This window comes from Hipposideros armiger, unplaced genomic scaffold, assembly GCF_001890085.2.
Source record: "Hipposideros armiger isolate ML-2016 unplaced genomic scaffold, ASM189008v1 scaffold_1393, whole genome shotgun sequence".
NCBI lineage: Eukaryota > Metazoa > Chordata > Mammalia > Chiroptera > Hipposideridae > Hipposideros > Hipposideros armiger.
Window position 1 is genome coordinate 165,378 of NW_017732743.1, and position 27,378 is coordinate 192,755.

The following is a 27,378-nucleotide window of genomic DNA, read 5'->3' on the forward strand; positions in this document are numbered from 1 at the left end:
TCATGTCTCCCACTTTCTGTTTTTGTAATTGTTTCTTTAAGGTTGAATTAACACGTTCTACAATGGCTTGACCCTGTGGGTTGTAAGGAATCCCAGTAATATGGGCAATTCGCCAAGTAGTGCAGAAATTGGCAAACTTAGATCTGATGTAAGCAGGCCCGTTGTCTGTTTTAGTAGTTTTTGGAAGGCCCATAATAGAAAAGCAAGTTAATAAATGACAGAAGAATGAATGTGGTCTCACCAGTCTGAGCTGGTCCACAAGATAGCCAGAGGCAGCATCAATTGTGATGTGTACAAATGATAATTTTCTGAAGGAAGGGACATGACTCACATCCATTTGCCAAACACTATTAGGGTTAAGACCCCGAGGGTTTACTCCTTCAGGACATTCCTGTGGAGCATTAAGAATTTGACAAGTTGGACAAGTTTGAACTATATGTCTAGCCTGTTTGCAAGTAATTGGAAATTGAGAACAGAGACTGCCAGCATTGGTATGGGTCAGGGAGTGAAAGTGGATTGCCTCAGCAATCTGAGCACTCCCTACTAGGGAATCTGCAATAGCATTACCTGTGTCATCGGACCTGGGAGGGCCGTGTGAGTGCAGATGTGAGTAATAAAAAATGGATATTGATGGTTTCTCACAACTTGCTGGAGTTGATTAAATAAAATTTGAAGAGACAGATTTGAATTATATAATAGAGACGCCATCTCAATATTCTGTACTGTATGAACAACATAAGCCGAATCAGAAACAATATTCAAAGGGTCAGAATAATTTTGTAAGGTGGTTAAAACAGCCACAAGTTCAGCTGTTTGTGCTGAGGTACAATTAGTTTATACAAGCTGATGTCCTTTTTCACTAACAATTGCTGCCTTACCATTGTTAGAGCCATCATTAAAAACTGTAACTCCCTGGGGGATGGGCTCCTGTCAGAGCTTTTTGGGTAAAATCCAATTCGTTTTTTGTAAAAACTGAAACAATTTATTTTTAGGATAATGGTTATCAATAATTCCACAGAAATCGCCAATGGCAACCTGCCAAGGCTCATCATGAATATTGAGATGAGAAATTTGTTGTTTCTTAAAGGGAACCACTATTTGATTAGGTTCTTGTCCACTGAGACGTAAAACTCGGGTACGAGCTTTGGATATTAATTCAGAGACAAGTTCCACATAAGTTGGAAGAGATTTAACAAAATTATTAGGCAGAAAAAGCCACTGAACCAAATTATTTTGCTGTATGATAACTGCTGTAGGTGAATGTGGTGTGGAGAAAATTAAAATCTGCAAAGGTTGAGAAGATAGATCCACACGTTGTGTCTGAGCTTCCTGTATTTTTTGTTCAACTAGCTTAATTGCTTGGGGAGTCAGTTTACAAGGGCTATCAAGTTGTGACCGTCCTCACAAAAGACTGAACAAGTTACTAAGAGCATAAGTAGGAATGCCCAAAGTGGGTCATAGCCAATTGATGTCACCCAGTAATTTTCGTAAGTCATTTTAGGTAGAAATCTGATCTCTTCTAATTTGAACCTTTTGAGGTCTAATAGTCTGCCTATCAACCACTGCTCCTAGATAATCTACTGGCATGGTTGTTTGAATTTTGTCTGGAGCAATGCAAAGTCCAACTGAATCAAGCTGATTTTTAAGCAATTCAAAGCATGCTGCTAACTGTCCCATAGAGGATGCAGCACAGAGGATATCATCCATATAGTGAATGACATAACAGTTAGAAAACTTGGTTCTTACGGGAGTAAGAGCTCTAGCTACATAAAGCTGACATATAGTCGGACTATTAAGCATTCCCTGTGGGAGTACCTTCTATTAATATCTTTGAATTGGTTCTTTATTGTTAATTGAGGGAATAAAAAAATGAAAATCGTGGGCCGGCCGAGTGGCGTGATGGTTAAGAACTGGCTTGGGACGCCAGAGGGCCCCGGTTCGGATTCCACATATGAGGGCCAGTAACACTGCCCTCCACAGCTAAGATGCTGAACAACAGCTCAACCTGGAGCTGGGCTGCCGTGAGTCGCTGGCGACGGCGTAGGCTGCAGCCCCTGTGGCAGTGGGTTGCCATGGGGTATGTAGCCAGCAGCCAGTGTGAGCGGCCAGCAGCTGCAGTGAGCGGCCGTCCAGAAGCCTGCGACTGATCTGCCTCGCCAGGGAAGAGCACAATGATGGTGTCAACTTGGGCCAGTGAAGCAACGTCCTCCACAACTAGCCTGAAGAACAAAAACGACAGCAACTTGTCTGTTCCCCTTCCCCCAATTCCCCAGTGCTGTTCCCATCCCCCCAATTCCCCAATTTAAAAAAAAAAAGAAAATCGTGGACAATCTTCAGGGCGTAAAGGGGTTGTATAAAAACAATCCTGTAAATCAATAACTATAAGAGACCAATCTTTTGGGATCATAGAGGGTTGGGGAAGCCCTGGCTGCAGGGCACCCATAGGTTCAATGCCTGCATTAACAGCTCAGAGGTCAGTTAGCATTCGCCATTTTTCTGATTTCTTTCTGATAACTGGAGAATTCCAGGGACTAGTAGAAGGTTTTATATGATCTTGTTCTAACTGAATCTGTACTAATTTTGTCAAAGCCTCCAATTTTTCTTGAGAGAGGGGCTGTCAAATTGAAATCCAAGGCGACATCTTTTTCAGCCAAATCGCAGATGGGGGCACACTCAAGCTTCGTGGCTAACACTGTGAAGCTGTAATCAATCACTCATACATTCACAACTTTCACACAAAAGTTTTTTAGTAAATTCCCTTTTACCCTGGTTAAATTTCCTGAGATATTCCCTACCTCTTTATCCGGTAGTTGCCGCAGCTCCTCCCTGGGGTCCTATCGCAGTTAAACCTTTTTTCATAGACTCGGAGTCTCAGTCTCCCTCTTCGAGGCCCCACGTTGGTTGTCAGATATCACACCCCACGTGACAAGGGCTGGGGTTTTGAGGAGGGGCCTTGACAGGTTAAGAAATCACAAGAGTCAAAAATAGAGTTTCTGCGGGCCAGGGGTTTCATCTCTGCAGACCGAGAGAGCGAGCCCTATACTGGCAGGGGAATAACTTTTATTTACAACTGTCACAAAGAAATCAATTTGAATATCTATACCCAGTTAATTGATTCTATTAGACCAGCAGCTGCTTCTCCGAAACTCATTGTGATCAAGCAAGAGTTGTGCTTTCACACATACGTATGATCCCCGGGATGGCCTCAGCATTCCGAGACCACCGGATAAGGAAGTTTTACCAAGATCATTCCCTCGGTTCTCAGCATTCCAAGACACTTCCTTATGACTTCAAAGGATCAGTGTGCCGGAGCATTCGAGTCGGCAGCTGCAAGGCGACAAGGGGCCACTGTTCTGTCCATAGAGGGGTGTTATCCTTCCGTTTGAGAGGCACAAAAGCCTATAGCTCTTGAACAGTGGCCCCTATAAAAAAAGGTTTTGATGAGGGGTTTGGTATCCCAGCCCTTCTCTTTTCTGATGATGCGAGGGTTGGATAGGCTGAGTAAATTCCCTTATTGAATTTTCCTAACCCTTTTCCAGGCTGAAATCCCATTTGACTCATCATCTTTTGACTCTGAGGACTATCTATTCCAGGAGGGATCCAAATTTCTGCTTCCCATTGGGTTAGTAAATCTCTACCCCATAAATTGATGGGAATGTCAGCAATGTAGGGTTGTAAAAACCCCTGTCTGCCCTCCAGTCCTGTGCAAGGAAAAATGTAAAAACTCTGGCATAAGCCTACTGCCTGCTCCAACAATATTAACATTAGGCTCCTGTACTTTCCAATTTTTTGGCAATGCTTTTTTTTTTCTTTTCTTTTTAAAGATTTGTATGGGGATTTGGGGGGATGGGAACAGCGCTGGGGAATTGGGGAAAGGGGAACAGACAAGTTGCTGTCGTTTTGTTCTTCAGTCTAGTTGTGGAGGACGTTGCTTCACTGGCCCAAGTTGGCACCATCATTGTGCTCTTCCCGGGAGAGGTAGATCAGTCGCCTGCTTCTGGACGGCCACTCACTGCAGCTGCTGGCCGCTCACGCTGGCTGCCGGCTACACACGGTAGCCCATGGCAACCCACTGCCACAGGGCTGCAGCCTATACTGTCTCCGGCAACTCATGGTAGCCCAGCTCCAGGATGAGCTGTTGTTCAGCATCTTAGCTATAGAGGGCAGTGTTACTGGCCCTCATATATGGGATCTGAACCAGGGCCCTCTGGCGTCCCAAGCCAGTCCTTAACCATCGCACCACTCAGCTGGCCCTCGGCCATTCTTGAGAACTGATAATAGAAACATCAGCTCCAGTGTCTAAAAGACCTTTAAATTTCTTTCCTTGAATTTCAATTTGACACACAGGATGAATTTTTGAGATTTTTTTCTGCTAGAAAAATACCTGCCTTTCCTGTACTTCCAAAACTTCCAGTTCCCCTTTTTAGCATCCCCTTTTTTCCTGGGAGGACATATGGGAGCAGAAGTAACTGTGCAATCCGCTCTCCTTTCTTAGTAGACCAAGAAACTGTTGAAGACATTATAATTTGAATTTCTCCTTTATAATCTGAATCAATAATACCCGTATGGACTGTTACTCCTCTGGAGGTTTAACTAGAGCGACCAAGAAGTCCAATGGTATCTGGTGGAACTGGTCCCCAAATGCCCATGGGTACACAGAGAGGTGATTCTTCTGGAAGCAGTAAAATGTCTTGATCCGTGCAGACACCTACTGCTGCACTCCCTTCTGTAGCTGGACTTAATTGTTGTACTGAAAGTTTGGAGGAGGCTCTGCTTGGTAATTCTGAGGAGTGTCCAGTGTCACATATGCCCCAGTTGTTGTCAGGGCCTGGGGCTGGCCCCTTTTTTTGTTTCCCTGAAGGAGAGTTCCATCCTTATGAAAAACTGATTTACAGTCAGATGCCCAGTGATTTTTTTTTTTGGCACCTAGGACATAATCCAGGTGGCTTAGGTCCCACAGGAGCAGAATTATTAGGCATATGGGAGGCATTTTTATTTTTCTCTGGCACTCTTTTTTTGTGTGACCGGTTTTTCCACAATTATAGCAAGTGCAAGGAAACTTATTTTTTCCCATAGTCAATCCTGCAATAGGTTGTGCCAGCATGGTGGCTTTAAACTGTTCAGTCCCTACCCCTTGACATAAATTAATGTAGCCCATGATATCTGTTTTTCCTTTTTGAACTCCTATTGCCTTTTTGCAATCCTCATTAGCATTATCATAAGCCATAATTTGTAAAATTATGTCAGCTGCTTGAGTGTTGGCAACCTGCTTATTTATAGTATCCTGCAAGCGGGCAATGAATTCTGAGTACGTTTCCTGAAGTCCTTGTAATATTTTTTGAAAAGAAGTTGGAGCTTTACCTTCCATCTCTATCTTTTCCCATGCCATCAAGCAAATTCTTTTAAGTTGATCCAGCATTTGATGATTCGTGGTTAACTGAGCTGGAGTGTGTGTCCACTCACCATCACCTAACAACTGATCTTTAGCTATGTCAATATTGTGAGCTTGATTATGTCTGCCCTGAATCTCTGTACCATCAATCCACCAAGTTTTAAACTGCAGGAATTGAGATGATGAAAGGCATGTTTTAGCCATATCAGTCTACTGGTATTAGCCTGTTTCCATCAGCAATACCTCTAATGAGGCCAATAGTGTAAGGTGATGTAAGACCAAATTGAATTACTGCCTGTTTTAGTTCCTTAAGCAATTAAAAAAATAACGGTTCATGTATGAGTACATGAACTCCGTTCGGATGTTCATCATTGGGTGCAACACGCTCCCGAATTATTACTGGAAAGTTTAAAGCATCCAAATCTCCTTCTAGCCTAGCCTGATGTATACCTCGTTCTACTGCAGACAATGATGTATGAGGATCTCCGGCAGGCGGATGAGGTGCTCAAGCAGTGGAGAGGAACGGGTTGTTAGCCCTGTGTGGTTTTTTAAGTGACCCCCATTTTTTTTGCCTTAACTTATTGTGGCAGAGGAGGTGGAAGCTGAGAAAAAGAAGTGGGAGATAAACTATAACTTTTTAAACCATTCCCCAAGGATGGATATAATGGTTTTTGAATAATTGTGGGTGCTTTCAAAGAGTCTTTCTCTCTGCCCTCTAAAAGTTTCTCTCTATCCTCATCTTCTTCAGACATTTCCTTTTGATTTTCACAGTCCTGATCGTTATCTTCCCCTTCATCTTCCGTGTCAGTGTGTAGAGGTTCCAAAACTGACCGGACCAGCCGCCAAGTCTCCCAAATTGTAGCTGGCAGCATGACTCCCTGACGCTGTACATCACTAAGATCTCTGCCTACGGCGTCCATGGTTCCAAATCTACTGTTCCCAAGTCTGGAAACCAAATACAGTGGGTCTCAATGACCTTTAAAAGTTTCTCCAGTTTCTTTTCTGAGATTTTTATCCCCCCTTTCTTAAGGAGTTGCTTGAGGAAACAAATATAAGGTCTGTAACGACTCTCAGCATTTTCCATGTTAGTGGAGAGAAAGAAAGAGAAAGGTTTTACTCAAAAATCACTCAGATGTTCGTCTGCCCACGTCCCTCACGGGACTAAGTTTGTCTTAGCTGAAGGCGCGCCCATATAAGCCCCTGGTCTGGTGGATAAGCATTTGAAGACTAATGTCCAGTCGCCAATATGTCTTATGACAAATTACGGAACCACAGATTGGAGTCCACGCGAGTTTCGTGGCCAAAGGCCGTGAAACTATAATCAATCACTCACACATGCACACCCTTTCACACAAAGGTTAGGTTAATTCCCATTTACCCCGGTTAAATTCCTTGGGACCTTCCCTACCTTCTTATCAGGTAGATTGCCCGCGGCGCATCCTGGGCTCTGTGCCTTAAAACCTTTGATGCAGACTCGAAATCTCCCTTCCCTCATCGAGCCCCACGTTGGGCCCCAGATGTCACGTCCTGCGTGGCAAGGGCAGTGAGAAATGAGAGGGGGTGGTGCAGAGTTAAAGAGCACAAGAGAGAGAGATAAGGCTAAAGTGGGACCAGGGGGCATCACCCTCGTGGACTGAGCCCTGAATTGGGTCTTCGCATGGCTGTTATTGAGAAAATTTCAAGGAAGTGAAATTGGATTACTCAAAGATCGTGTGTCACGTGCCTTAAGGCTGTTTTCCATTAACCAGCTCCCACTGTATTCCAACATGTACTATGCCTTCATACAGCCTGCACAACCCCCAGGACAGTGCCACTGTGCCTCGTCCTATACGAATAAAGGGAGATGACCGATATCATTCCACCGGGTCTCAGCATTCTGAGACACTCCCTAGAGCAGCGGTTCTCAACCTTCCTAATGCCGTGACCCCTTAATACAGTTCCTCATGTTGTGGTGACCCCCCAACCATAAAATTATTTTTGTTGCTACTCTATAACTGTAATTTTGCTACTGTTATGAATCGTAATGTAAATATCTTTTTGTTTTCCGATGGTCTTAGGTGACCCCTGTGAAAGGGTCTTCGACCCCCAAAGGGGTAGCAACCCACAGGTTGAGAACTGCTGCCCTAGAGGAAGCTTTACCGATATCATTCTATCAGGCCTCAATGTTTTGAGGCACTTCCTCAGGACCTCATTAGGTCAGCGGTTAGTGTTGGGGGGGGCAGCCGTGGACACAGCTGTAAGACAACACTTGTGGATTATATGGAATGCCTGTTTTGAGAGAAATATTAAAGGCAGCACAAAAGGAATGAAAAGATTTGCTACGACGTTGTCTGTTTTGATACAAAGCGGAAGGCCTAAAACAAAAAAAGGTTTGGAGGCAATGAGCAATAACACGTTTTGCAGCTTCACTTGTAAGAGCGGAAGCCACCAAAAACCCAGAATAGGTATCAACAGTCACATGAACATAAGATTTTTTGCCAAAAGATGGAACATGAGTGACATCCATTTGCCATAGCTGTGCAGGGAGCAGTCCACAGGGGTTAATACTTAAGGGAGGGACATTATGAGTAGTAGGACAGCTATCACAGGTCTTGACAATATGACGGGCTGTTTCTCTGGAAATATTAAATTGTTTTCACAATGCAGATGCGTTTTGATGATGCAATGCGTGAGATTAGACAGCACGGTCCACCTGTAAAGAAACAGGTGAAGAACCAACAAGTAGCACAAAGTTTGTCTGCATACCTCTATCAGATAAGGCATTCCCTTCTGCTATGGTCCCAGGCGACTGTGAGTGAGCCCGAACATGTCCTATAAAACAAGGATGAGTGTGAGCTCGTACCAAATCCTATAAGTGAAGAAAGGCATGAAATAATTCCTCATCAGCAGTACTTCCTATCAGTGCTGTCTCAATAGTGAGCATGACTTGATGCATGTATTTTCAGTCTGTATAAAGATTAAAGGGGGCATTATTAACCTTTTGAAAAGCCAATGTGACCATGTACAGCTCAGTCCGTTGTGCTGAGGTGGTGGCAATAGATTCAGTGAAAACCATCCCATCTATAACTATGGCTGCAATGCCTGTGTTGGAACCATCAGTAAAAATGTATTTGCGATAGGGTGAAGACAGATAATTTTGGCAAGATAAAAGATGTGGTCAGAAAAAATTGAAGAAGTTTATCATTACGATGTTGAGAGGGAGTTTGTCCCGGAAAAGCGGCAAGAACAGTCTGCCACTCTGAGGAGGTCTCCCAAAGCCATCGTTGTTGATCCTTGGAGAATGGGAGAATGATTACTGCAGGTTCATATCCTAATAACTGAAGCATCCATCAATTCCCCTTGATGATAAGTGAGGAGATGAGGTCATAGTAAGGTGTTAGAACTTTCTTAGGGGTAATTGGGAGATACATCCATTCCAGAGGACCAGCAGGTTGCCACAATAGCCCAGTAGGAGTATGGGCAGTAGGACAGATAATTAGAGAAACAGGTACAGCAGGATCCACTCCAGTTAACTGAGCGTCATGAATGGCTGATTCCACTGTCTTTAATGCCTGCAGACCTGCTGTGGTCATAGACCGCGGTGAATTGGGTTCAGGCGAGTCTTTAAGGATGTCAAATAAAGTTTTCAATTCCCCCGTGGTTAACTTTAGAGAAGGGCATAACTAATTAATATCACCCAACAGCTTCTGGAAATCATTAAGTGTGTTGAGAGTGTCCAGACAAATTAAAGCACTAAGGGCGGATTCGTCTACCCTCGATAAGATGACCCAGATAAGAAAAGGGGGGAATCTGCTGAATCTTTTCAGGAGCTATACATAATCCTAAGGACACAAAGGAAGCTTCTAGCTGGGCCAGAATGCCAAGCAACGAATCCTCTGATGGGTGAGCAAGCAAGATATCATCCATATAATGAACAATATAAGCTTGGGGAAATTTAAGTCTAATAGGTGCAATTGCTTGGGCTACATATTTTTGGCATAGGGTAGGACTATTGGCCATACCCTGGGGTAGGACCCTCCACTGGTACCAAGCCATGGGCTCCCTAAAATTATCAGAAGGAACACTGAAGGCAAATCTTTTGCAGTCTGCTATGGATAAAGGAATGGTAAAAAAGCAGTATTTTAAGTCAATAACAACTAGAAAATAATCCCAAGGAATGGCAGGAGAAGGAAACCCTGGTTGAAGAGGACCCATGATTTCCATAGTCTGATTTAGAGCTCTGAGATCTTGCAGTAGACGCCATTTACCTGACTTCTTTTTAATGACAAAAATGGGAGTATTCCAAGGGCTATTGGAAGGTTCTATATGCCCAGCAATCAATTGTTCCTGGACTAACTGTTTAGTAGCCTCTAATTTCTCCTGAGACAGGGGCCATTGGTCTACCCATATGGGAATATCTGATTTCCAGGTTATAGGGTCAGCTGTACTATTTATTGAGGTAGCAGGAGATACCAAGGCCCTTAGGACAAATTTGGATACCCAATTCCGTGTCTATTGTTTTTTGGCACAGGCTCTATTGGAGTTTTTCTTCCCTGGCGATGCTTTCCTAAGCCCTCTGTAGGTATACATCTTTGATTAAGCATTTGTGAGCTAACAATTTCATTGGGACTGATTAGTAAAGGCCCCATAGCCTTCAACACATCTCTTCCCCATAGGTTCACAGGCAGGCTAGGCAGGGCATAAGGTTGAAACTGTCCAGAATGTCCTTCAGAATCTTCCCAAGTAAGGAGGGCAGAGCTCTGCAAAGTTGATTTGCTCTGACCAATCCCTCTTAGTTCTGTTACAGCTGCATGAGTAGGCCATGCAGAGGGCCAATGATGTTGAGCAATGACTGAAACATCTGCCCCTGTATCCAAAAGACCAGCAAACTTATGCTCCTGTATAGACAATTCCATTTCTGGTCTATCTTGTCCTATTTGCTGTATCCAATAGGCTGCATTAGAGGATCCAAAGCCTTTGGCACCCTGAGAACTTTCGTGCAAAACTCATCCTTGTTTAGAGAGAGGGAGAACAGCCAATTGTGCAATTTTCATTTCTGGGGCAATAGTCACAATATTTTTTGGCGTATGTGCCATAACCTTAATTTCTCCAGTATAGTCAGCATCTATAACTCCAGGTAAAGCCAGAAATCTCTTCATAGTCATACTGATTCTTCCTAACAGTAATCCTACAGTATTGGCAGGAGAGATCCAAAAACGCAGGTAGGTATAGCTTATGGTCCCATCTCAGAATTTACTACATATTGGTAGGAGGGACTGATGTCCAATACTCCGCTTCCTGAGGTTGCTCGAGGGAGCTGTTGGATGGTTGGTTTTGAGGGTGAAATATCTGTGGCAGGTATACCGACATGGCCCCCACTGTTTGGCAGGGCCAGGGCTGGCCCCTCTGGCTGTTACCCGGTAGAGGATATCCCTCAACAGTGAATTTGTGGACTTACATTCATTAGCCCAATGTTTTCCTCGTCTACATTTAGGGCACATCCCAGGAGGCTTAGATGGCTGAGGGACAGGCTTTCCTCCTGGACTAGCTGTTGCCACGCAGCTGTGCAGCCGCCCCCCCCCACGCGCTTAACCCTAAACTGACCCTTTTGAGAACAGTGCTTATACACCTTGTGTCTCTCTGTTTGGCTCCAACGGATGGCCGGTTAGTCAATGACGGGTAAGATTCCTCATGGGAGGAACAACCTAAGACAGGCACGGTCGGGTGGAGGCCATTAGGAGAAATCTCGGGGCTCACAGAGGTGGACATGAGCCCTCACTCACCCCCCAGAAAGACTGGAGGTTTTCTACCTCTGTGGCTACATTCCTTCCCTCAACCTGCTTGGGAAGTGACCTGATGGTGTGATAGTATCTGTCCTCAGCACAATAATTTTATCTTCCTGGGGTCATTTGCATATAGGGTGTGTGAAGGCAGAGCATCTGTCTTATCACTGCAGGTGGACTCTCGGTAATAGCAGCTTGCAGGCATGGGTAATTTGGCTTGAGTAAGTTCTCAGGAATGAGACTCAGAGACTGTGGAGAGAACAATGCTACTTCCAGGTATGTGGAGATATAAAAGCGGTGTGTCGGCCCGATTTGGGGCTCTTAGTCCATGAGACTGGAGACCCTTGGCCCCACACTCATTTAACTCTTGACTGCTGTTTCTTTTATTTCTTAACCCTTTGCCGCCCCCTTTCGTTCTCCCACTGCTCATGTCGTGCGGGACGCGACAACTAGCAGTGCAATCTTTAGCAAAGTGACCAGTATAACCACAAGGAAAGCAAACTCCAGTTCTCCCTGCCGCTTTTTGAGGCTGACCTCAGCCACGTCCCATAGGCTTTTGAAACATTTGACTTGGATGGACTCCCTGCAATGCAGCAGTAATAGCCATACCTTGCATATAAGATAGACCTATATCAGCACACAGTTGGATGTAGTCTGACAGAGTGCCCTTTTTACGATATGGGCACATAGCTGTCTGGCATGCAGAATTAGCATTTTCAGAAGCCAACTGTTTCAATAGAATCATGCCTGCTTCACCATCTACCACAAGCCTGCTAACGGCCTGTAGCAGACAGGAGACAAAAATCTTGATAAGGGTCATCCGGCCCTTGCCTAATCTTACTCAGTTCTTCATTTTTCATCTCTGTTGTGGGCAAATGTCTCCAAAACTGTTGAGCTATGACAATAATCTGCTGATAGGCCTGGGCTGGGTACGTTAATTGTGCAGCCATCAGGGCATACTGCCCTTCTCCCATGAGCATGTCCAGCATATGAGGGGCATTATGCTGACGGTTGCATTCAGCATGTTCAGAGGCATGTTCAGCATACTCAGATTTCCATAAAAGGAAGTCACCGCCTGAAAGGAAGGCTTTTGCTATTGACTTCCAATCATTGGATGGCAAGGCATCAGCAGCTAACGTTCTATAAGGCTCATGGTAAAGAGAGCTGTAGGTCCATATTGAGGTACTGCAGCTTTCAATTCTTTCAAAGTTTTAAAGGGGAGAGTTCGATGTTCTCGTATAACTTGTCCTTGTGCATCAACTTACTCTACTACTAGGAAATAGGAGAAACCCGAAAGATCACCATCCCCCTAGCCTGGTTTAAGGCTTATTGTAAAGGGGACTTGAGGGCAGAGGGTGTTATTTTGTAAGCAGTATAAGCCTTCTTAATGGTAGGGGCTGAGGATGTGAAACATATGTGGTGTGACCAAGCCCGCGATTTAGGAGGCTGCGGCCAACGCTGAGGTTTCGGATTAAGGTTAAGCTGTGCCAAGACAAGATTCAGCCTCTGACTCTGGCAATGACTCATCATCTGCATCAAGGTCATTTTCAGATTCCTCAGGATCAGGTTGTCTGGGAAACGAAGTCCCATCTCTCTCTCTGGCATATTTCTGTTCTTCCTCCGCTAGCGCTCCCTGATAATCAGGAGGCAAGGGCTCATCCTGCAAAGGAGGCGCAGAGGGAGAAGTCGAGATGGCTGCCACCTCAGCTTCTATATGAGGAGCCCTATCCTTTTCATGTGTTGGATCCAAACAGTCTCTGATCAAATTCCATAAAGAGAAAGTATCTATGGGAACCTTCAACGGGCCAACAGCATTATAGTGCTCTTTAAGTCTGTTGCCCACTTTTTCCCAGGTAACCAGATTGATAGTTCCCTTCTCAGGAAACCATGGACAAATCTCTTGCACATGCTGTAAGAAGCACTCCAGTTGAGCAGCAGGCACCCTACAGCCACGCGCCTTAAGCATTGATTTTAAAATTTGAATAAAAAGATCCCTTTCCTTAGAATCTAACTGTCCCATAATTTATAACTCCTGACTTCTCTCTATCGCCTCTAGAAAATCATGCATGTTATATAGCGAGTTACCTCACCTTAAGATGCAAAAGGCGTTTCCTCGTACTCAAGCCCCACGTTGGGCGCCACTTGTTGCCGGCCGGTGACCCAAGGGAGGACGGTGGGGAATGAGAAAGAACGAGATTTGAGCCAAAGATGGGATCGGGAGGTCCCTGCAAGCTGATGGCTTGCAAGAGCCCCTAATAATCAGATACAGCTTATTTTATACAGCTACCGTCAGGATGTTGTTTCAGGGAGTTAAAAGAGGAACAGGGGAATAGCTATCTGGGGCAGCATGCTTTTCTAGTTCTGTATAGTTAGGCTTGTGGGTACAAATTGTAGAAGTAGGCAAGTTCAGCCAAGGAGCTAGTCTCTAAATAAAGGTCAGAAGGAAGGAGGTAGTTGGCCCAAAGCAGACCACAGCAAGAGGGAGAGATGAATGGGGTCAGCTTTTGGCTGAAATCCCAGACTGCAAGGGCCATATCAGATTGAGGTCAGCACTCCACCCCCCTTTCCCCCCAAAGGTTAGCTAGGTTTCTTTATCCCTGGTTTACTTCATTTGATGGCATTATTGTTATCCCCATAAGCGTGATTACTTCTGTAGACCCTTTCTGTCCCCAAAACTTCCTCCTGCCCTCCACATCCAGCCAGAGGCAATCTTAAGGTATTTATTTGCCTTTCGACCTGTACGTTTGCTCTTTGTCCTCCGCTGAAAAGGCTTTTGTTTTTCTTTTCTTTTTTTGTACGGACACCTAACTTCAAAGATGGCTGCGCCCAACTGTGTCGTTTCCAAATCTTGGTATGTGCAAACTGGATTACTTTTCTCCCCAGCTTGCTGAGATGGACATTGTCCAGCCCATATTTGTCTTGTGTGAGCTCGAGCTTCTGAAAATCAATGCAGTTTGTGCCGCTGGGTTTCAAGGTGCCGAGAAATAGGGTAGTTTCGGTGGCTTTTTACCGTTCCCAGCCTTCCCTGACTACTCGAGCCTAAACGTTCTCTATGCCATCTGTACGTCAAGTGTTGAAAGATGGCCGCCCCCGGTATCCGTGGAGATGGGCGCGGACATATTTTCTCTGCGGAAACAGGAAATCCAGGTGTCCTCCTCTGCAAATTCGCCTCTGAGGCTCCTCGGCCGCCGTAGACCGGCGCTGAGGCTGAGCGAGAAAGCACACGGGAAAGAATTCACGGAAGTGCAGCTCTTAGAAGGTCGCGGTGGGGTCACGGGAAAACCCCAACTGTATGTGAAGCTCGCCGTGGAACGGGATGAGAGGACCAAGGTGTCTGGGTGTGCGGGTTGGGGGAACCCTGGGTCCGTGGGAGGAGAGGAAGCAAGCGGGAGTTGGTGACTGCGGTGCCTGTGGTTGGGGTTCCTTTGGAGACAGTCCTGAGGAATTCTGGTGGTCAGCGATGAAAGGCATGTGGAAACCAACGATTGAAAATCTGTGATCAGGGCTTGGTGTCTGTGACTGAGGCCTGCGACAAGGACTGGTTTTTGACAAAGCAGTCTGTTCGGATTCGGGATATAAGATGCGACTCAATGACAGGTGCGGGGGTTTTGGTCAGCTAACCTGTGGTCAGGTTCAGGTCTCAGGATTATTCTGATGGGGAATGATCAGTGTTTGGGAAGGTCCAAGTGTGCCAGTCATTGAGAGGTTTGTGAGAGTTGAAGCTGTTTGGTGGGTGGGTTGAGGTTCAAAAGTTACCTTCCCTGTCAGTTCTTCAAGGCACAGTTGGCAAATCTCTGGCTTCCCACATTGTCCCTTCATCTTTACCCGGTAAGTATGAAAACTTTGTTGGAGATGGAGGATTAAGCACATCTCAAATAGTCAGGTTTCTACTTAAAGATGAGGATTTTGCCCTTCCTGTAAGTTTATTGTGTGTGTGCTACAATATGTAAACGTTTCATTTCAGCATCATTCTAACACAATTAAAATGACATCTCTGTTGCCTCCATTCTGTTTCCCAATGGTAATGTTTGTTAAATTTTTCATATATTTAGTCTTCATTTTTCTATGCTTGATTTTCACAATTCCAATAAATTGCTGAAACATTGCTATAATTTGCTTTATTTAACTTCATATTTTAATTTTATGGGGAACAGCCATGGTCATTGGTTACACATTGCTTTCATGCTACAAAGGCATAGTTGACTGTCTTAGGGAGGGCGCAGCTCACAGTGGCCCACGCGGGGATCGAACTGGCAACCTTGGTGTCATCAGCACCATGCTCTAACCAACTGAGCTAACCGATCACCCCTTTAAATATTATCTTAGACAATCCCTGTTAACAGTATACTGAGGCAAACTGATGACATTACGACTGGAATCACTCCTTATGTGCCTTCATTTAGATAGAATTTAAATACTTAAATAATTCAGTCACTTTTAAGAACAGGTTATGATTCTGCATTTACTCAGGTGTTTAGTTCCCTGTTCCTTATATCCACCTTGATTTTTTTTTTTTTAAGATTTTATTGGGGAATCGGGGGAGAGGAACAGACAAGTTGCTGTTCTTCATTGTAGTTGTGGAGGACGTCGCTTCACTGGCCTATGTTGGTATTATCATTGTGCTCTTCCCCGGTGAGGTAGTCGCTTGCCGGCCATTGGACGGCTTCTTATGCACAGCGGCTCCCAGCAGCTCACGAAAGCTCATGTCCACTGCTGGCCAGCCCCACTGCAGCCTACCCAGCTCCTGGTCGAGCTGTTGTTCACCATCTTAGCTGTAGAGGGCGCAGCATCACTGGCCCTCATATGTGGGGTCAGAACCCGGGCCCTGCTGCTCAGAGCTGGTGTCCCAAGCCAACACCTAACCAATGCGCTGCTTGGCTGGCCTCCACCTTGATTTAAATTTTTTTTTTTTGTAAAGATTTTATTGGGGAGTTGGGGAAGGGGAACGGCCAAGTTGTTGTCCTTCAATCTTAGTTGTGGAGGGCGCAGCTAGCTCAGCTCCAAGTCCAGTCACCATCTGGCCGCCTGTCGGCAGCTTATGACCGCTCAGCTCAAGGTGCCGTGTTCAGTCTTAGTTGATGGTTGGCGTAGCCTACCATCCCATGAGGGAGTCGAACCAGCAACCTTGTTAGGAGCACGTGCTCTCACCAGCTGAGCTATCCTGCCACCTGTTGGTAGCTCAGCTGCAGCTCAGCTCGAACCCATCTCACTGGCCCATGTGGGAACCGAACTGGCGATGCTGTTGCTCAGAGCTTGCACTCAACCAACTGAGCCACTTGGCCAGCCCGATTTTTAAATTTCTTGCCATTGTGAACAGTTTCTTTTTGCTTTTGATCTTTTTGTTGTGTTCTTTCAATATACTGTTATAATTACATTAGAAATATTTATTTTGTTTCTGCTCACCTCATTGAACTATGAGCTACCCTGTTCCTCATGATTTTATTTCAAACATATAGCAAAGTTTAAAGAATTTTACATTTGAATACCTGTATGCCTACCACATAGATTTTAACATGATACTTTTCCTTTATTACATGTCTGTCTGTATATTACTCCTCTATTATTAATCCATCTTTTTACATTTTCAAAAATATTTCAAAATTGCAGACACTTATACATTCCCCTTAAATATTTCAGTAAGTATATAAGTAGAGTTCTACTCATAGCTTTTTTCTAATAACAGCTTTATTAGTCATATACTATACAATTCACCCGTGTAAAGTGTACATTGGTTTTTGGTATAGTCACAATTATGTGCAACCACTGGCACAATTTTAGAACATTTCATCACCTCAAAAAACCCCATATCCTCTAGTTACCGTCCCTATCCTTCCATTCCCCCCACCTCTAAGCAACCATTTACCTGTAGATTTGCCTATTTTGAACATTTCATAGAAATGCAATCATATAATACGTGGTCTTTTGCAACTGGCTTCGTTTCATGTAGCATCATGTTTTCGAGGTTTATCCATGTAGTAGTGTGTATGTGTACTTCATTCCTTCTTATACCTGAATTACTATTATTGCAGTATATGGATTCAGCACATTTTGTTTTATCTTTTCAATCAACCCATATTTGGGTTGACTGCACATTTTTGGCTGTTATAAATAATGCTGATATAAATGTGTGTACAAGCTTTTGGGTGGACATGTTTTTACTTCTCTTGGACATATATTTGGAGTGGAATTTCTAGGTCATATGATAAATATGTTTAATCGTTTGAGGAACTGCCAGGCTGTTTTCCAAAGTGGCTGCAACATTTTACATTCCCATCAGCAGTGAATGAAGGTTCCAGTTCCTCCACATACGAATACTTGTTTGTTTTCATGTTTTTATTATAGCCATGCTAGGTGATGTGAAGCAGTAGCTTACTTGTGGTTTTTATTTGCATTTCTCTGAAGACTAATGGTAGTGATTATCTTTTTATGTGCTTATATAATACCTAATTTTAGTTAATGTCTTTTCACTAAATAGAGATTGTTAGCATTTTTAATAGCTACATAGTATTTCACTAGATGTATGTACTCTTAGCTATTCAATTAATCCTCTATTATAGACCTAAATAATACTTTTATATTAACTTTTATGTGTACACCATTATTATTATTATTATTATTATTATTATTATTTGCAAAAATTCGTAGAAGTGGATTTTTGGGTTCTAGTAATACCTCTATTGAAAGCACTCAATACGAAGTGTTAAACTATTCTCCCAAAATATTCAGTCATGTAGCATTGCTATAAGAAGTGTGTGTTTTGGAATGTTATCAATTTTTAGATAAAAAATTCTGTAATACTTATCTGACTAAAAGCTTACTTTTGATAGATGTTCACTTTAATCTCTGAAACTCTGACTCTTGCTTAATTATGTTGGGGAACTTATACTTTGCTTCCTCTTTTCTAATATTGATTATTCTTACTTGGTTCTTTATCAAGTTAGTGGGGTTGCATTTCCATAATTGTTATAGATAATGGTGGTCATACTGCTCACTCTAATCTTGCTTTTTGTTTTAGAGAAAGTACTTATATTGTTTTGATGGACATATGTAGGATATATTTGATTTTTTTAATTGAGGTGAAATTCACAAAACAAAATTAAGCATTTATTTATTTTTTTATTTGTTTCAGGTGTACAAAACAACGTAATAGTTAGACATTTACACCCCTCACAAAGTGATAACCTCCCTTCCCCAATCTACTACCCCTCTGACATTGTATATAGTTGTTACAATTCCATTGACTCTATTCCCTATGCTGTACTCCATTTTCCATGACTATATAGATATTAAATTATAGTTGACATTCAATATTATTCAGCTTCAGCTTCAGGTGTACAACACAGTGGTCAGGCATCTACACCATCCATGAAGTGGTCTCCCTAATAAGACAAGTGCCCATCTGAGACCCTAAAAAATCTTTACATTATTGATTATATTCCCCAAACTGTCTTTCATATCCCTGTGGGCAGTATTGTGGCTACCAATTTGTGCTTTCTAATCCCTTCATCTCCTTCACTCCCCACCCCCCTCCCATCTAGCAACCATCAGAGTTTTTCCTCTATATCTCTGTGACTATTTCTGATTAGTTTGCTCATTTATTCTGTGTTTTTAGATTCCACATATAGGGGAGATCATATAGTATTTGCCTTTCTCCACCTGACTTATTTCACTTAGCATAATGTCCTCTAGGTCCATCCATATTGTTGCAAATGGTAAGATTTCATTGTTTTTTTATGGCCAAGTAATACTCCATTGTATAAATATACCACAATTTCTTTTTTTTTATTTATTTTTATTGGGGAATTGGGGGGATGGGAACAGTGCTGGGGAATTGGGGGAAGGGGAACAGACAAGTTGCTGTCGTTTTGTTCTTTAGTCTAGTTGTGGAGGACGTTGCTTCACTGGCCCAAGTTGGCACCATCATTGCGCTCTTCCTGGGCGAGGCAGATCAGTCGCAGGCTTCTGGACGGCCGCTCACTCTGGCTGCTGGCTACATACGGTAGCCCATGGCAACCCACTGCAGCAGGGGCTGCAGCCCACGCCGTCGCTGGCGACTCAAGCGACTCACAGCAGCCCAGCTCTGGGTTGAGCTGTTGTTCAGCATCTTAGCTGTAGAGGGCAGTGTCACTGGCCCTCATATGCGGGATCAGAACCGGGGCCCTCTGGCGTCCCAAGCCAGTTCTCAACCATCGCGCCACTTGGCCGGCCCTATACTGGTGCTTTTGAATGACCTACTTTTACTTTCAACGTTTTGACTCTGCCTCAACTGTGATCTTTTGCTCCAGGCAGCTACAAGTTTGTCTGCCTTACAGTGCTTTTGAAAAATGCCCACTGCTTTTTCTCCCTGAGTGAGTTCCAAATTAGGTGGAACAGAAACGAGCACATTGCATTGGTTCTTCAGGTAGGCCCCAGACAGGTTCGAACAGACAAACTCAGCCAGGAACCAGGGTCCCACGTTGGGAAGGCTGGCTGCCATCTTTAAGACCACCACCAAATTGGGGAGGGGTGACGCAAGGACAAATAAATATGACACAGAGCTTTCCTACTATTTGTTTCTTACAGTTAGGATATTTTATTTTTTAATTATTTCTTTTTTTTTCAGTTACAGTTGACATTCAGTATTTTATATTAGTTTCAGGTGTACAGCATAATGGCTAGACATTTATATAATTTATGCAATGATCTTCCCTGATTACTCAATACCCACCTGGCATTATACAGAGTTGTTGCAACATTAAGCTTTCCTACTATTTTTAAGTTGCCTTTTTCTTGATTCAGTGTTCATTCTGTTGCTATAAACCTTTGACTGTTTTTCAGAGTTCTGACAAAGTTTGTGTTTTGTTTTCAATGTTGATAGTTTTCACTTGATTTTTTTTTTATGTTGCTGTGGTGGGATGGGCCCTTGGAGCTGCCTACTCTGCCATCTTCACTCAGTGGGATTTCCCTCCATTATGTACATGTTTTTGTTTTTTGTGGGGCTTCTTTCTCATTGGTACTTTTGTAAACGTAGCTTAAGTGATATCCTCTAGCCCATCTCCCTTCCCTCCCCAGAGATAACCACTTTCTTGAACTGCTTTTGTACTTTCACTGAGCGTGTATATACCCACAAATAATAGCCTTGCTCTGTATGCTTTAATTTTTTTCTGTTGGTTTGCCTTTGTTTCTTTCACATAATGATTAGTGGAAGTGGTCTGTTGTGTAATGCTTGGCTTAGGTATATTTGTCTTCACACTGAGTTGTAGTTGTAGAGACTTCTGAACAGGTACATGAGGACATATAGTTTTAAAGAAATAGATGTTTAGATATTTGCCTTTTATATGTTGTCTTTCCAAAACCTCATTTGTGTGAGAAAGCCCTCGCTACAGGCGTCATGTGGTGTTGGTTTTCCCTTATCATCTCCTCTTTCATAGTCACCCCACTTCCACTTCACAGAAGACATACTGCCCACATATTTAGAATCTTATATTTTATTGCTCCAAACTGTAATAGCTTCTGGAGCTTCAAATAAAGGGACAGCTGGCCTTGAAATCAGGTGAGTGACAGCAGCTAGAATATCTGGGCCAAAAAGAAATTTCCACTCAAAGTGAATTTACTTTTCAGCCTGCAGGTCCTGGCTTCAGGAACAAGAGACATTAAGTGAAGAGGAGGAGATTTCAGGACCTGAATGCTGTCATTTGTGGGGATACTACTGACTGGAGACAAAGATTTCTAACCAGAAATTTAGGACAGTCCAGGAAGAGACAAGAAACAATACTCTCATTATTAACCATTTCTCAATAACAGAAGAAAATGATTCAGAATCAGGTGACTTTTGGTTTGTTTTATTCTTTCCTTCATTCTGTGATTGATTTCTGGAGCATTAGAAAACATGATTGAATTAAATGGAGAAGTTTAAATTGGTAAAGCAGGATTTGTGCAGAAATAAGTTTAGACTCTAACTTCATCATCAAGGCAAAACAGGATCAGGATTATATTGTTCCTGGGACCTGCACTAAATGACTAATATTGAAACATCATGTGACTAGAGCATTCTATGGATTATATTAGCTGTCACCTTTTGTGTAATTCCTCTGACAGCCATCATAACCAGAGAGTCGTGATGATGACAGGCTATGCATTGACTGGTGAGAAAGCAGAGCAGTCCTTAGAGGATGTAACTATATATTTCCTTAGGTGGTAGTACATTTTTTTATAGTTCTAGAGATGGTAGACAGTGTCCTTAACTTCAGCTTTCTCATAAATGCAAAAGTAGGGCTCCTCAGAGACCCCTTTGAGAATAGACCATGAGAAAGAACTCAACGGGCACAGTTTTTCATGGGACAAGCAGGGTGACCCATGGACCCAGCCTTGTAGTGGTCAGGGTTAATCTAGGAAAGAAACCTAGATAACCTAAGAAAATGGAAGGATTGCATGACATTCAAAGGTCCTGTGTAAACAGGTGGCTGAACTAGTGTTTGAGATTGGGTTTGGCAGTAGGGAGTTGAAAGTACTGTTTGCTAAATTGTTGGGGTCCCAGAGGATTTGATTTAGAATGTCCCCCTTTCTAAGATAATACACTCTCTTTCCCTGTGTTCAAAGCCACTGCCTATTGCCTCTTTTATTACCTTTATAAAAATGAATCATACAAATGTACATGGATACATTTAAAAAACTCCAGTGATTGGGGTGGCCAGTTAGCTCAGTTGGTTAGAGCACAGTACTCATAACACCAAGGTTGCCGGTTCGATCCTCACATGGGCCACTGAGCTGCGCCCTTCACAACTAGATTGAAACAACTATTTGACTTGGAGCTGATAGTTCCTGGAAAAACACACTGTTCTCCAATTAAAAAAAATCATCTGAAAACTATAAATGATGAAGGTGGTAAATTAGAAAAGGAATAAATGAAAGTAAAATATCTTAAAAAAACAAACAAAAAAACCCCTCCAGTGATTGCAAAGTGCATATAGTGAAAAAGTAAGATTCTCCTTCTTAATGCTCCTTCTCTAAGGGGTAGTGCAGCTTAACAAATGAGCAGTAGTGTGTACTTCCTGTCACTGTACCTGTGTGTATGTGTATGTCTATATAGATATTTATAGATGCATCTGCCTCAGCCCTTAGATCTTCAGTTAGTGCCTTTCCATCACTATATTCACTCTTTCATAACCTGGATTATTAAATGCTAGACCTCACTCTAGCCTCTATATTTATTGGGTTGTCGGAAAAGTCATGACATATTTTTTCTGTTTTTTGTTGCAAAAATGCGTCATGACTTTTCCGACAACTGGATATTATTCTGTCTTTATGTATTCTATTACTATGCCCTTTTGCTGCATTTTGAGTAATTTCTTCTTTCTGAGATCTGCTTTCCAGTTCATTATCTCTTCAACGTATCTGATATGCTGTGAACCTACCTGGTAATGTAAATATAAACTAAAAATAACGTACAGCCATGCGCCGCTTAATGACAGGGATATGTTCTGAGAACTGTGTCATTAGGTAATGTCGTCATTGTGTGAACACCACAGAGTGCACTTACACAAACGTGGATGGTATTATCTACCACACACCTAGGCTGTATGGTATACCAGCATCGTACACACATCGGTCTGTAGTTGACGGGAACGTCGTTATGTGGCACATGACTGTATTTATGTGTTTTTTGGAGGCTGCTATTTATTTTTTTAGTCTCCTTACTGATCTTTAACAGTCTTGTTCTTTGGAAATGTTTTGGAAAGATGCTTGTATTCCTCCTAATATATAAAATATACTTAGTATTATGTGTCTTTATCTGGATTTTCTGCATGGTTGATTTTGATAATGGTAATCAAGATTGATGGTGAATGTAGGAATATGTTTTATTCATCCTGAAATACTAGAATATATTTAATGCCTTGCAAATATGTGCCTACCCCCAAAATTATATATGTGTTTGATATATATAATTTGATATACATGTAGCAAATTCTTCAAATATATATTTTGTAAATGTTTCTAGTTTAGCAAGACGAATTAGTGACTATTACATAAACTTCTCATTCGTTGAATGATGGTTGACTGCATGAATACAGAATATTTTGCTAGAGGTTGACTGTGGATATGGATAGATTTTGGTTCTATAACAATGTAGTTTAAAAAAATCAACACTTAAATAGATAGATGTAGCCTATATGCTAAAAATGAGCAGAAAAACTTCCTTCACATTCCTTTTCTTTCAGTAACTAGAGAAACAGTCAGATTAAACAGGACTGTGTTATGACAGGAATCAGTGACACTGGAGGACGTGACTGTGGACTTCACGTGGGAGGAGTGGCAGCTCCTGGACCCTGATCAGAAGGACCTGTACCGGGATGTGACATTGGAGAACTACAGCAACCTCGTGTCATTGGGTGAGGACGGCTCCCCTGTGTCACTGAGAGGGTCCTCAGTCAGTGGCCTTTCCAGTCTCAGCTTCAGAAAGCTTTGGCATGTCTGTGATGCTCTGAAGAGGTAGATGAATCTCAGTCCCCTCTCTGGTCTCAGAGTAGAGGGTATAATGTACCCTTCTTCATCAAAAAGCCTTTACTGTGCTGTCCTACAAATTGCATAGTTCCTAAAATATAACATTCTTCTATACTGGCAGACCACAGCCAAATTCAAAGAGCCTGCCTCTTCTGTCACTTCCCATGAACAGGGTATCAAGTCAGCAAGCCAGATGCTCTCTCCAGATTGGAACGAGGGGAACCATGGACCATAGAAGATGAAGCCCACAGTCAAATCTGTTCAGGTGAGGTTGAGAGAATGAGCAAGGAGGGTGGCTGAGAAAGTCATATTCTAGTCATTCAGAGGTGTCACAGCTGAGAGTGTCTGAGGACATGTGAACAGAGCCCCCACCAATCTCCTACAAAGGAGGACTTTTTCTTTTAGGTATTCAGAGGAACACATCTTTTCTTGGATTTGATTCCTTTCATTTCTTCTAGGTCTTGATTGTTTTTTCCCCCTGTAGGTTTCTTCTTAGAATTCTTGAATCTTATCCTTCTTTTCCCAGCACTGTATCGCTACTTTTCCCGTCTACTTTTCTTGCTTTGAAATTCACCTTCCATGCCTCTCTCCAAGGAAAGACATTTGATTTTAGCACTCTCTTCTGATACTAAACCTTCTTGCCCCTTTGGATAATCTTGATTTCCCTTCCTACCATACATCCTCATCTTTGATTGGGAGTTAGGATTTCTTTTTTTTTTTTTTTGAGATTTTATTGGGGAATTGGGGAGAGGGGAACAGCATTGGGGAATCAGGGAAGAGGAACAGACAGGTAGACAAATTGCTGTTTTTGTTCTTCAGTCTAATAGTGGAGGACGTCACTTCACTGGCCCATGTTGATATTATCATTGTGCTCTTCCTGGGTGAGGCAATCAGTTGCTGGTTATTGGTCGGCCCCTCACAGCAGCTCACACCAGCTGCCGGCTGCTCACACTGGCTGCCAGCCACTCACGTAGCTCACAGCAGCTCACTGCAGCCCCGCTGCAGCCTACGCTGTCTCCGGCAACTCACAGCAGCCCAGCTCCAGGTCAAGCTGTTGTTCACCATCTTAGCTGTAGGGGGCGAGCGTCACTGGCCCTCAATGTGGGATCCGAACCGCAGCCCTGCTGCTCAGAGCTGGCGCTCCCAAGTGAGCTCTTAACCAGCTGAGCCAGTCGACCGGCCCGGGAGTTAGGATTTCAATGTATAAATTTGGGGGGATAGAAACATTCATTCTATAGTAGCTTCTATTATTGATATATATCCTGGCTGTGTTGGAAAAACCTCAGTCCTCCTCTTGTGTTTCTCCTCTTCTTTTACACCACTGCCACACTCTCAACACTTCTGAAACCAGACATCTGAGGGTTTTCCCCCACAACAGGTAATTCTCTGTGACACCTGCTGGGTGTCCTACAATTTAACTCTCAGCTCTGACAGTAGCTGCCTATAGATAGTGTCAGATCTCACAGGTTAAAGGCTCAGTCTTGCAAGATTGTCCCTGCCTCCACTTCATATGTCAATCACAAGTCCGGGTTGTCATGCATGCTTCTGCTCAACCAGCTATAAATCAAAGGTTCCCAAGACTTCCTCCTTGTGTTCGAATAATTTGCTAGAACAGCTCACAGAAGTCAGAAACATTTTACTTAATAAACCACCCATTTATTATAAAAGGATATAACTCAGGAACAGCCACATGGAAGAGATGCATAGGGTAAGGGCACGGAGCTTCCATGCCCTCTTTGAGTGTCCTTCTCCCCAACCTCCACATGTTCACCAACCTGGAAGCTCTCCAAACACTATACTTTGGGGATTTCTATTTCCACATGTAGGCATGATAGATGTATGAACTTCATTTCTATCCCCTCACCCCTCTCCAGAGAATGGGGGTGGAGCTGGAAGTTCCAAGCTTCTAATGATAGCTTGGTCTTTCTGGTGGCTAGGAGCCCACCCAGAATCACCTTATCAGAACAAAAGATTCTCCTATCACCTAGGAAATTCCAAGGTATTTGCAAACTCTTTCAGTGACCAGGGTCAAAAACAAACTATTAGAACAAAAAAATGTTCCTAGTGCTCTGCCACTTAGGAAATTACGAGCGTTTAGGAGCTCTGTGCCAGGAACCTGGGGGCAGATGAAGTGTGTTTTTTCCTAGACACTTACCTACCTCCTCAGGTCCCTTATTTAAAATCTTTGCTATTCCTTTTGATTTCTTAAAATTTCTCATTCTCTGTTCCCAGCCCAAACCACATCATTAAACTTCATGCCTGCTTTGCTTGAATTTCATTGTATAATTGTTAATTCTGATCATTATTTTAGTTTATTTTAAATGATATTGCTGGATTCATTCCCTTAAAGCTTTCTTCCTTTTTCTTATGGTAGTCTGATGACATGAAGTCCCAATTAATCATATTGCCAGTCATATAAGGTGGAAATTTCTCTTGTCAATGACCTCCATGATATGATATCATCTTGCTTATATAGAACTTGCTTTCCTTTTCCTAAACTCAGGGTCAACTATGTTTAAAGGTGTCTCCCCAATATTTTCCATGCATGAGAATCTTTCCTTGGTCCATTGTTTTAAATATCTTTTGATTGCCTTAAATGTTTTTGGATAGCCTCTTACACACTGGTGCTGACAGCCATGAGCACCACCAACAGCAGAACTCTTCTTGGAGATTATATTCTAAAAGGAGGAGACACAAAATTCATCAAAATAAATATATATAAATATAATGTCTAGTGGTGAAAAGTGTTCTGAAGATCAGTGAAATGGTAAAATGGAATAATGTGTGAGGGCTCTGAGAGCTGCTCTTAGCAGCCAGGAATCTAACTTAGGTTCTCTAATCTTAGCTCATCTAGGAAGGGGAATGCCTGTTTGGTAAGATGCCTTTAAACAGTCTCATGAGAGATGTATGTAGGTCTTTTAGGTGAATTGTGTTCCAAAGTAGACAGAATAGCAAGTTCACGGGCCTGAGGCAGGAGCATGTTTGAACACCCTCAAGGAAGTCTGTGTGAATACAGTGGAGTGAGCAAGGGGACAGTGGATGGAAAAAATAGGGAGATAAGTGCGATGTGGTAGTAGCTAGATTTTGGAGTAGACAGGTCCTTTGGACCTTTCAAGGGCATTGTAGGAACTTGATGCTTTAAAACTGAGATGAGAAAACATCAGGTAGTTTTCAGTAGAGGAGTGATGCAATATAATTTACATTTAAAAAGAGCCCGGTGGCTACTTTGTAGAAAGTAGACAGTAACAGGCAGAGGTTGAACCCTGAAATCAAGTTGGGAGCCTATTTGCTATAATTAAAATAGAATGCTTATCTTCAACCTGGGTAGCAAGGTTGAGGGGTGGTCAGCTGCAGAATATATTGATGAGGGAGGGAAGAAATGATTTCCTATTGAAGTAGATGAAGGGTGTGAGAAAAATATAAATGAAGGATGATGGTATGGTTTTTGGCATGCATCCCAGGAGCCGTGGAGTTGCCATTTCTGAGATGAAGACGATTTGTGGAGAAGGAGATGTGGGTTGAGAAATCAGGAGTTTTATTTTGCACATCGTAATTTAGATGTGCTTGTTCACATCCAAATGGTGCACTGAGCTGCATTTGGATATATTTGAGGAGTTGAGGACTAGGGGAAGAAATATGGACTTACTGAGATCTCCTATGTTGTGAGTACAGGTTAAGAAGAGCCTTGGTCAACTAGCAGTCAAAGAATATTTGTTAAATGCATGGTTTCTTAATACAGGTACT

At 42.8% G+C, this 27,378-nt stretch overlaps 1 protein-coding gene across 1 annotated transcript in view; it reads left to right on the plus strand.

The window, feature by feature from the left end:
- Positions 1 to 14,388: 14,388 nt before the first annotated feature.
- LOC109377406 (uncharacterized) overlaps positions 14,389 to 27,378 on the plus strand; it is a 50,539-nt gene continuing 37,549 nt past the window's right edge. Inside the window, 4 exon segments of the mRNA XM_019633734.1 lie at positions 14,389 to 14,751; positions 20,755 to 20,958; positions 23,396 to 23,522; positions 23,807 to 23,899. Coding sequence (XP_019489279.1) covers positions 20,944 to 20,958; positions 23,396 to 23,522; positions 23,807 to 23,899 — 235 coding nt within the window. The 5' untranslated portion in view covers positions 14,389 to 14,751; positions 20,755 to 20,943.